The sequence below is a fragment of the Acipenser ruthenus genome, chromosome 42, assembly GCF_902713425.1.
Source record: "Acipenser ruthenus chromosome 42, fAciRut3.2 maternal haplotype, whole genome shotgun sequence".
Classification (NCBI taxonomy): Eukaryota; Metazoa; Chordata; class Actinopteri; order Acipenseriformes; family Acipenseridae; genus Acipenser; species Acipenser ruthenus.
In genome coordinates, this window is record NC_081230.1 from 6,321,187 (window position 1) to 6,331,889 (window position 10,703).

The 10,703-nt window shown below is 42.4% G+C and overlaps 1 protein-coding gene across 1 annotated transcript; it reads right to left on the bottom strand.

Annotated features, from left to right (window-relative positions):
• Positions 1–1,596: 1,596 nt before the first annotated feature.
• On the bottom strand, positions 1,597–10,533 carry LOC117401155 (protein Wnt-1). Its single transcript, XM_034001665.3, has 4 exons — positions 9,480–10,533; positions 6,166–6,416; positions 4,171–4,436; positions 1,597–3,329 (listed from the first exon to the last, which is right to left on the bottom strand). Exons 1-4 carry the CDS (start codon positions 9,578–9,580, stop codon positions 2,841–2,843), a joined length of 1,107 nt encoding a protein of 368 aa, XP_033857556.1. The 5' UTR covers positions 9,581–10,533; the 3' UTR covers positions 1,597–2,840.
• Positions 10,534–10,703: the final 170 nt, after the last annotated feature.

Genomic DNA, 10,703 nt, shown 5'->3' on the forward strand with positions numbered 1-10,703 from the left:
TAGCTGCTTTGCCTATGTTCCTAGATTTCTGTTGCAGTGCTTTGATTTCGTACGCACAACAAACACAACAGGAGCAACAGGGTGTTCTGATAGCGGTGCACGCTGCAGTCCGAGATGGAGCTCTGTCTGTGGCAATACTATGAGTCTGGTCGAAACCAAATCGGTTAGTTCCTGCAGGTACCCACGTGATTTAACAACAGCCGCTAATTACCCAAACACAGTAATCCGCAAACTACAACAGCCCCGAAGATTAAAGACAGTCCGCAGATGTTTGTGTAAAGCGGCAGTCCAGGCGTGATCCCCTGAGCGGCTCTGAATAATATAGCAGCGTCGAGCAAAGACCCTCAGCACCGCCCTTCTGATTAACCTCTCAGGCCTGCATAACAGTGTACAGTCATAGCGTCGTGTTATACAACTATCTCAAATACCACTGCCATTCGCGTTCATGTATGGAATCCATAAGGCATTAAGTGTATTTGTATATTGCTGTTTACATTCCGCGTGTGGTTGCGTCAGGAAATTAACCGTGGATCGTATTCAAACCCTTTTTATATCGAGCTGTGTAAAGTTAGCAGTTTCTTTTTAGTAGTATGCACTTTGATATTCAGGGAATTGTACTAAACTCAAGACTCAAAACGTTACACATATGGTTCCAGGGAATCCTGTCGCGTGCCGAAACACTTTACAAGGAATATGTGTTGAATGTCTCAGAAATTGTGGTTTGTTTAACATAAACAGTGTATTATCCTCTTACCACATTTTATTTCTTGGTTTCGAGACATTTTGGCACCAATTTTTGAGCTCTGGTGAATAGCCAATAAATATATGAAAATAGGCTTATATGCAAGTCATCCAGACCTTTTAGATTAGGCGTAGAGGTAAACATATTGACCACGTTTGACTTATAAAGGCGCCTAAGTCCAAAGTTTAAAATGGCAACGAACAATATCCCTCACATTTCACTATCGAGTCTCCGATAATATGACGACCAAATAGCCTTACTGAGTTGTTTATTGTAAGATTTGACGAGGCAGGGAGCTTTAATTCGAATTAAACGCCTACATTAAAAACAATAACAACAAAACAAGTTTATTAATTAATTAATTAACGCACAAAGAAATCTTCACTAACACCGTTACTCTACACCTACCTGCAATGCAGCCAGAGTTTGTGATCGTTAAGTGCTTTTTAAAATGACTCAACGGCAGCACTAGGCCGTTCTCGTAGTTTTTTTTGGTGGAGTTTATATTCTTGTTGGTAATCCAATTTCAGCACCAAGGACAGGTCGCTCACCTGTGTTAGACGATGATATCGTCCTACACCGATCAGCCCTTCCGTTATTTAGAGGTTTGGAAACGGTTCTAGTTACACATTTAAGGCATATGATATGTTTTATAAATCCTGCCGTGAATTTACAGTACTAATACTAATTAACAATACTATATGTCTAGCACTCTACTGGGAAGACCGTATAGGCGACTGGAGTTGACTCGAAAGTTCATCAAAGCTGCAGTCTAATAATGATCAAACTAACACAGATTTATGCAAAGAAAACGCACGTCAATGGTAAAAAAGGACAAGTAATCACTATTCATTGAAAATATAGATTTTATTGTTCTATAACACTATAAAAGGACACCATAACAAGACAACAGTCTTAAACAAACTAATTTTAATACCCCTGGTCCACTCTATTTGAGTATAAAAATTCATAATAAATATTTGTATTTACAGAAATGAAATTCCCATTAATATTTCAGTGCACATTATTTACAGACGAGAGAGAGAGAGAGAGAGAGAGAGAGAGAGAGAATGGTCGTAACAAATCATATTACAAATCTATTCACTGAAGTATTCCCATGTAGATCCAGGAGATTCGAGTCTGAAAGAGTTGTTATAATTATAAAAAAAACCTCCAGTCATGACAGTGAGCCAATAAAAATCATGAATTCTGAGGTAGAAATATAAGAGACCAAGTTGCCGAAGGCACCGACCAAAATGTTTGTCTGTTGAGGGGTAGATTTTCAAAAGCGTTACTTCTCTGATTAGCTACTATATTTTTTGTTTTAAAACAGAAATCAAAGGTAAAGTTTTTGTATCATTTTGTATCATCAAAAAGTTCACATCAATCATGATGGTAAATGATGACTTAGTAACATTATTACCGCATCCCTTTTTATTGTGCTGAGAATCTTTTGGTCATTCACTTTACGTTGCAATATACAAATATATCAAATCCAAGGTGCATCCGGGTACCTTTGCTGTAGCTCACATGACGGCCGCTACACCATTGGAGTGACTTTGATTATGTAGCTGGAAGCAGCTCTAACTTTTCAATATCTGCCTCTTCCAAACTGAAGTATCAAATACAAGCAATAAAACCAAAATAAGGGAGCAATCAAATATTACTAGTGCTAACAAGAGGTAAGACATGCTTCTTAAAACCTTTGCACTCCTTGAAGCTAAATTCTACACAGGAGCAAAAGCTCTGTAAATCTGACCCTCTGAGTGTGTGTGGATATGTGTGTATGCGTTTGCACCAGTATAATTTTTGGTTTTATCTGCACTCATTTCTATGTAAGATTCAGTAATAAAAACACATTTATCAGCATAGACATCTTTCTGTTTCAGAAACCCATTTTGCACAACACTATAATTTCCCTTCCTGTGTTAACCCATCTCACCCCAGCTAGTTTGTTTCAGAATATAGGCGGTGTCCTATTACCTACAACACAAGAAGGAAGGTAGCGAGCTTCAAAATAAGTAACAGCGAAACCATGACTGCTGCTACCGTTCGGTGGTTTTTTTTTAAAGCTTTGGATATTTGGCTTGTTTGGTTTCTATAGACATTCGTGCAGGACCTGCGTGTTGGTGCAGTTCAAGCAACTGACGTGACAGCACCAGTGGAAAGTGCAGTTACATCTCTCAGTGACTCTCTCAGTCCTGGTCCTGTAGCCACGGCCACAGCACAGCAGCTCACACCCATCCAGAGCTGGCGAGGAGCTGTTGCAGAAGCGCCCTGACGTCCCGATGGTGCCTGTTTTCCCGCTGTAGGTGCAGAAGTTGGGTGACTTCTCAAAGTAGACCAGGTCCCTTGGGGAGGGGGGTTTGTGGGCTGGGTTTTCAGGTTCCAGGTGCCTCATGTCTGCCCTGGAGGCCCGGTTGCTCCCCTTGTTGCCGTAGATGACCCGGGACGCCCCGTCGAAGCGGTCCTTCAGGAAGTCCCCCACGGTGCGGAAGGTGGGCAGCCGCATCCAGCAGGTCTTGACCGTGCACGAGCCGGACATCCCGTGACACTTGCACTCCTGCCGCATCTCCGAAAACACCGTCTGGGAGGGAGAGAGAGCAGAGAATCAGGGGCTGTGTGGGCTGGGTCCCCTTTCATTCTGGTTCATTTTAACATTGGAGGAGCGTGACTTCACTAAGTTTTACCCTGCTCTAGTGTTTTACAATGCATGTTTCCTTGTGCTGTACCAAGCTCCCCTGTGCTGTACCCTGGTCCCCTGTGCTGTACCCTGGTCCCCTGTGCTGTACCCTGCTCCCCTGTGCTGTACCCTGCTTCCCTGTGCTGTACCCTGCTCCCCTGTGCTGTACCCTGCTCCCCCGTGCTGAACCCTGCTCCCCTGTGCTGTACCCTCCTCCCCTGTGCTGTACCCTGTTCTGTTCTCTTACATTAATAATGTTTCCTAGTCCTGTGCCACACTCCCCTGTGATTAAACTGTGCTCCTTCCTACTATGCATGTTTTACCATGTTTTAAACTCCCCCAACATTTTCCAGTTTTCTCCTTTATCCTGTACTTTTACTAAACCCTCAGTTTCCCGCGCTTGGCTTACTCTTAGCTACTCTCAGGGGGAATGTATTTTCTTTGAAGGCGGGGAGAGGCATGCAACCTTGTTTTTTCCCCCCAATACACCGTATCAGCAATGTTTTCACCCAGGCATTGTGAAGGGCCTTGCTGAGCGCCTTTATCCCTGCTGTGCTTCAGAGAGCAGGCCGCCCCCTGGAGCTAATCTGTTCCACTGTGTCCTGTCCTGTAATAACCCCGAGCAAGCCTAGAGGGACACTTCCACCCACACAACACAGCACTGCTCACCCACAGCCCGGGACTTCATCTAACTGATCGTTTGCATATATCTGATTATATTTTAAGGATGCAGCCCGTCCTTTACCATTCTCCCGGCCTCGTTGTTGTGCAGGTTGGTGAGGTAGCGCAGGTCCCTCCCTCTCTCGCTGGAATCCACAAACTCCCTTCCGAACACTCTCCCAAAGTCGATGTTGTCGCTGCAGCCGCCCCAGTGCCAATCCGCCCCACCGGGCCCGCGCCGCCGGTAATCACAGGTGCAAGAATCGATGGAGCCTTCGGAACACGAGCGGGCCACGGAGTGCGTCACACCGGCGCTGGTCATGGCAAAGATGAACGCTGTTTCCCTGCAGCCTGAACCACCAGAGACAATACCGTGAGTATTTAACCACAGCTTAAATCAATCGTCCGACCTGTTAGTAACATTAACAACTATAAATATATACATGTCTTTAACTTTTTGGAAAAGAACACCTGTTGATTACAGCCTCTTGAGTAAGATCCAGCGCCATCTAGTGCACAGCTCCTGATAAGCAGTACAAAAGTAAACTTGATCCACGGTGGCTGATCACTAGATGGCTGCACAGACCCTTAAGCGGATCTTGCTATGGGAGGCAACTATACCTGAAGAGCAGCTCCTGAACTCAGCTCAAAGCACATGCATCAAAAAACAACACATTATTTTAGAAATTACAGCAAGAGCAACTCAGCATGATTGCAAACGCTATGAAAAGGTAAAGGTAAAAATGATCAATCTTCTCTTTCTATTGTGCTTTCGGCACTTTTCAATTACAGCGCTGCAGATGTGTGGTGCCTTCCTGTGCTGTAGGTCACGCGGTCTTATCGCAGTTAGACTATTGGAGAAAATCAGCTACTTAAGTGATTAGTTACCAGGAAGTGTGTGTGTGTGTTTTTTTTTTAAGAAAAGCACTCCTTTAAAGGAATAACAACAAAGGTTTTTAAAAAAAATGTCAAATAAAAAGGATCAGAGTTATCTTTCGGTGAAGATAGTGTGAGGTGATGATGTTCTGATGTCACAAACCTGCAGCTCACACACTGAACCGTGCAGCCCATGCATTACAGAGTGTACTGGAACATTCTGTCTGCTAGTTAATGGTTTACAGTTGGTAATGCATGAATACCAGTGACCTGTTGACCTGGCCATAATAGAAAGCCCCTTCCCTCGATTGTGGTTGTAAACCAGGTGTTTCCTTGTCACTGCATTATAATGCTAAACAGAAAAAGAGCAGGGAGCCCTTATAAATCACTGTGGCTGACGGCAGACAGTTGGCCAAAGTTGAGGGGCTGTGCCTTCTAAAGAGGAACAGTTGGCATTGTGGATGGTAAATGCTATTTTCTTCTCTACCTCGAACTGCTCCGAACGGTTCAGATGGAGTTTTTAAGACTGGCTCTGAGACGTATTACTGGCTGGATAGCTCCTGTGTTCTGTCTGATTGGAGCCTGATTTCCATGATTGCTAGCTAGTCATTATGGTCACAAATCTAAAGCCAGGGATTGTCCAGCTCTGATTATTTCCATCCCTTAATTTGTGGTTCCATATTTAATGGGAAAGGGGGCTAGGTGGCTCAGACAGCAGGCTAATTCACTAGCGCCTCCTGCCTTTCACCCCCGGAGGCCTGGGTTCAAATCTGGTTGCTCAGGTCACAGGTGACAGTTTGGTAGCCCTCAATAGAATTCTTCAGCAAGGATGGAGAACTCCCACTGCAGCACATAGGGGGTGCTGTTTCCCATCATTCATTCGTCCCACAGCGCCCCCTAGCGGGACACTGAATAATAGATTTTCACCACCATTGTTTCAATTGAAAAATAAACTTAGTACCCATGCCCCTGAGCAATAATACATGTTTTCTTAGGGATTATTATGGGAATGTGTTCTGTAAGTTGCAACTGTTTGAAAGGTTATAAAGACGTTCAGAGACCAACACCTTATTTGCTATGCTGTGCTAAAGGTGACAGGCAGGCTTGACTTTGTCTAACGGTACCAGAGAGCGTTCATTTATTATTAGTAGTAGTATTGTCCTATTATTTACATAGCAGTGTATTATTATCACCACGAGTCTACCTCTGTTGACGATCTTCCCGAAGACGTTGGGGCTCTGCGCGGTTGGGCAGTTCCAGCGCCGCTTACGGAACTGCCATTTGCACTCCTTGATGGCGCTCTGCAGGCCGCTGCTGATGGAGTGCAGGATGCCCGGGTTCTGCCGGATCAGCTTCCTCTGCTTCCGGCTCAGCAGCTGCAGGCTCGGGTCCAGGACCAGCTGCACGTTCTTGGAGTCTGTGAGCAGGTTAGAGGAGGCCACGTTCACGATCCCCCTGGAACGCAACACGGAGACCGCGGTGACCTTACTGGTAATAGAAATGCTCTGAGCTCACTGCAGGTTCCCACTGTGTGGTATGTGAGCACCTGGGGGGCGATGCCAGTCTGGACTCTCCACCAGTAACGGTAGTGACTCCTGGAATCAACCATCTACTGCAGGGGTCTCCAGACCTGGTCCTGGTTAATTAATTGGACCAATTAAGCTTCGAATAAGCACTTAATTGGTTCAATTAAGTCATTTAGGGTACAGTTGGAACAAAAACCAGGAAATCTGCTTTAAATATTGTCACATTTTCCATGCAAAAAGTAATCATTAGTAATTTTGTGAAGAAAAAAATAACATTTTTCTTAAGAGGATCCTTCAATGTATTCAAGCAGGATGTTTATATCTTACCACAGTATATGATTATTCTATTAAACGTGGTATATAGATATGCATGTGGTATCCGGACCACCTATAACTACATGTTCAATATGAGGCAGCGTTAACACGTGTAAATAACAGGAAAAGAAGCGATGCGGATTTAAAAACATGGAGACTTGGAAAATTGGGATCTTGTAGTGTTCGAAAGCACCAGCATGTCATTTATGACGTTGTGCTACCTGGAGTGTAATGTGACTTGAATTTTGGAAATGTGTGTTTGAAATGTTGCTTCGTGGCCACCCAGGACGCCTTTAAAACCCCAAGATTAATTTAAATCAGCCTGCTCCGGGTCTTTTTAAATATCAGCCGACAGAAACGAATTAATTAATATATAGCAATATTGGCTTTATAATTATAATGTGATGTTTTTGTTGTTTGTGTGTTTTTTTATTGGGTTTGTCATAGACTATTAATAAACTGTTCTTCTAAATAGATCCGTTAAATATGTTCTTAATTAATCGACCACTTTTTAAACGCAAAAAAAGGGGAAATGGTTTTACACGGTTTTAAAAAAGAGTGTTTTGTTCACAGATCCCTTGGTGGTTTATTAAAAGTAAAAACGAAAAAAAAGGTTTTCTTAATACTTTATTTATTTATTTAATTACGTATGCATTCCTCACACTGTAAAACGAATTTTGTTTTAACACAAACCAATTTAAACGCGTCTAAGTGTTTATTTTAATTGAGAATATTATACTGTGAAACATTCATCGTATATTTTAAACATTGGTTTAAAGTGCTCTTTTTCATAAACACATGTCAAATATCCACAACATTAGGCTATCAGATAAATGATTGATAATAAATAATATGGCGATCAAGAAACTATATTAAAAATAGATTTTTAAATATATTCAGAATATGTAGACTGTAGGCGGTGAGCATTTTTGTATACAGTATAACAGTCCATAAATAACAGTTATTTAACCCGAGTACAGATTTCTGCAGAATAATTATAGCCTGTATCTAACTCTGTGGAAAACAAAAGTTTTCTGGTTTGAGCTGCTACAGTAAACCCTGCAGACAGCTGCTTGCTACAGAGCGAAATGCGACACGGACACAAAATGCAGACATGTAGTTTGAAAGCAGTAGCAAATGCACAGCATATAAACCTCAAAGTTGCAAGTTTGCAGATTTCGTTTGTTTCACAGATGCGTCCCAAGGAGCGAGACCCTTGCGCGCCTGCCCACCCACACAACACGCCGCTGGGCTCGCGGCATGCACGCGGCGACAATTCATCAATCACGTCGTCTACAAAACAAACGAGGGCGTTACAATTTATTATCGAGAAATGTATAAATCCTTTAAAAAAAAAGAACCAGAATAATGGCTGAAAATCTCTTATTGTAAGCGTGGTGCTGTTGACACTTTTGTTTTAGAGTTGATAACAACCTGTGGAAGTAAAATTATAATGTGAAATATTCCATAATGTAGGCCTACATATTATTTTGTCAAAACTAACTGAAATGCTGTGATTTCAAGCCAGGTCTAAATTATTCACACACATTTATGATAGCTACATCCATTTTCACTAGTGCAGTATGGTTGAAGCGCTCGTCAGAGGGCTGTCTTTCATTACGTAGATGTTGAGTTTGATGTAATTTAAGAATATGTAAAAAGCATGTTTGTTTGTGTGTCAACTTCTGCAAATAAAATCACCGCAAGGCAAAGTCGATGTGAAACGCTCTCAGATTCGTTATGAAGGAAGCCGGGTTTATTGTGGCTCTCCGGCGGATATCACTTGTAAGAAAGAATTATTGCAGCGACTCCAGGATTCTTCATTCGGTTCCGCTTCACATAGATGAAATGCAAAGCGCTGTGGTGTCAAAACAGCCAACAACAGCCTAGATGCAAAGCTAAGGCAGACTCGTACAGTGTGAGGACTGTACAGCGCCACGATTCTGTATCGTATTGGGTTGATGTAACGACACATCCATCCCTACCCTTCTGGCAAACATGTTCTGTAGTATTTGTTACTAACTCCGTATATTTACTTCTCCATATTGAACAAATTCAGTGTTTCTGTAAATCTCCCATGATTCAGTGTTCAGTATCAAACCCAATATTATGCATCATATATTTGATAGTTGTTTATCGGTGTGTTGTTTGAAACGTCAGTGTTATCAAAATACACCTGTTACAGTTGAATGCATATATTTACAATATGGATGAACAGTATAAACCTAATTATTAAAATACTGCGTCTGAAGGATAGATATAATTGCAGCTCGATTATTTGAAAATGTGTAAAGAATCATATAATTACATCATTACAAAATATCCTAAATAGAATAGAATTATAATCTTAATTTAAATAAACCAGTTTGATTTACTTGTTATTGTAAGCGACTGCTGCAAGTGACGGAGACAGCAACGTGCCTGTCTGCATTGCAGTGCCAGCGTTATAGTTCAGTTGCAGCACGGTTTAGTGAAAGCTGCAGGTCCCCAAACATCGCAGTGACTCGAGCCTGCAGGCACCCTTGCGCGTGCACCGAGCAGCCCGCAATTCTGCAAGCAGGCAGGCGCGCGCCGGCGATGCCAGTATTTATGCAGCTATCGCTGTCATTTTGCAGATTTTTCGAGCTTGTGTATATAATAATAGTATTATGGAATTGCTATAAATTCTGGTACTCACCACCATCGTCCGCTGTTGTTGACTGCCAAAGTATTGGAAAGAGAGGAAAACACCAAAACCCACAGCGTCTTCAATCCCAGCATTAACGTGAAAGATCGCATGTTGGCTAAAGATTCGCCTCACAAACCTCTAAAATAAGCAACTTTAATAATACAAAGATATACTTGTGTGTTGTGTCAGAACTAAAAAAAAAGGCTACACTGCTGTCATACTCAAATCAATTTCACAGACATTAAATTAACAGAGGCCAGAGGCATGCGCTGGACACACACACAAAAACGCTTCAAAAGCAAGACTCCAATGTCAGGTTTGGGTTTTTATGTTTAAGTCTTTCCAAAACCAACCAAAACAAAATAATCAAAATATACTAAAATATATATTAGAATACTTTAAAATAACAGCGTCGCTTAAACTCGAATCCAGTAACTCGTTTGGGGTTTTTTTAGAAGCTGCCACAGAATGTTACGGGAAGTCCTTATAGCGTCTCCAAGTCCTTATAAAAAGACGCACCATGTCCTTTCTCGTGCGAGCCGCGTGCACCTCTAGCTCTTATACATTCTAGGAGAGAGAACAGTACGTGTGTGAGACAGTCCCGGAGACTTCATCCCAACAATAAGAGAAATGCGACGCATTCTTCTCCCCATTGACTGTGACACGGGCATCAAGAGATTCGCTCCCATCAATCTGTCTATTAGAATAGAGGAGAGACGGGAGATTAATCCGTGCAGCGCAGCCCAGGCAAATCCTCGAGTCTTCAATACCAGAAAGGCGCGCACACACAAGCCGCCGCTCGGCGTGGGACGGGGAGGTTATTCTCTTAAGACTTTTTTTTTACATACATTACACAGATAGTGCAGACGCTTCTGGGCTGTCTTTATCTCCAGTATAATGCACACGTACGGCTAGCCAGGTCCTGAGGCGAGGCGCCGTTATCTTTATTGGGGCTCCTCATTGACGGCGCTAATACGAGTACACAAATAAAAATAATAAAAGAAAATATATTTATGGATTTTAAACTGTTTTTAAAGTGTAAAACCAGCAAGGGTAGTATCGAATCCAACATTGTGTTCGCCCTGTAACTTGTTTAAGAGATCTTGGTACATGTTATGTCGACTGTAATAACAGCATAACCACGCGCTCACAAGCCTTCACCGCACTCTTCAATTAAACGCAGATTTTTTCTCCCTCTTTTTTTGGATCTCCTGTCGCCAGATGTCACATTTT

Excerpts from the sequence above, each read along its gene's own strand:
- LOC117401155 (XM_034001665.3), bottom strand. The coding sequence starts at position 9,580 with ATGCGATCTTTCACGTTAATGCTGGGATTGAAGACGCTGTGGGTTTTG. Across the intron at positions 6,417-9,479 it reads AACAACAGCGGACGATGGTG|GGGGATCGTGAACGTGGCCT; the intron begins GTGAGTACCAGA and ends GTTGCGTTCCAG. Across the intron at positions 3,330-4,170 it reads ACAACGAGGCCGGGAGAATG|ACGGTGTTTTCGGAGATGCG; the intron begins GTAAAGGACGGG and ends TCTCCCTCCCAG.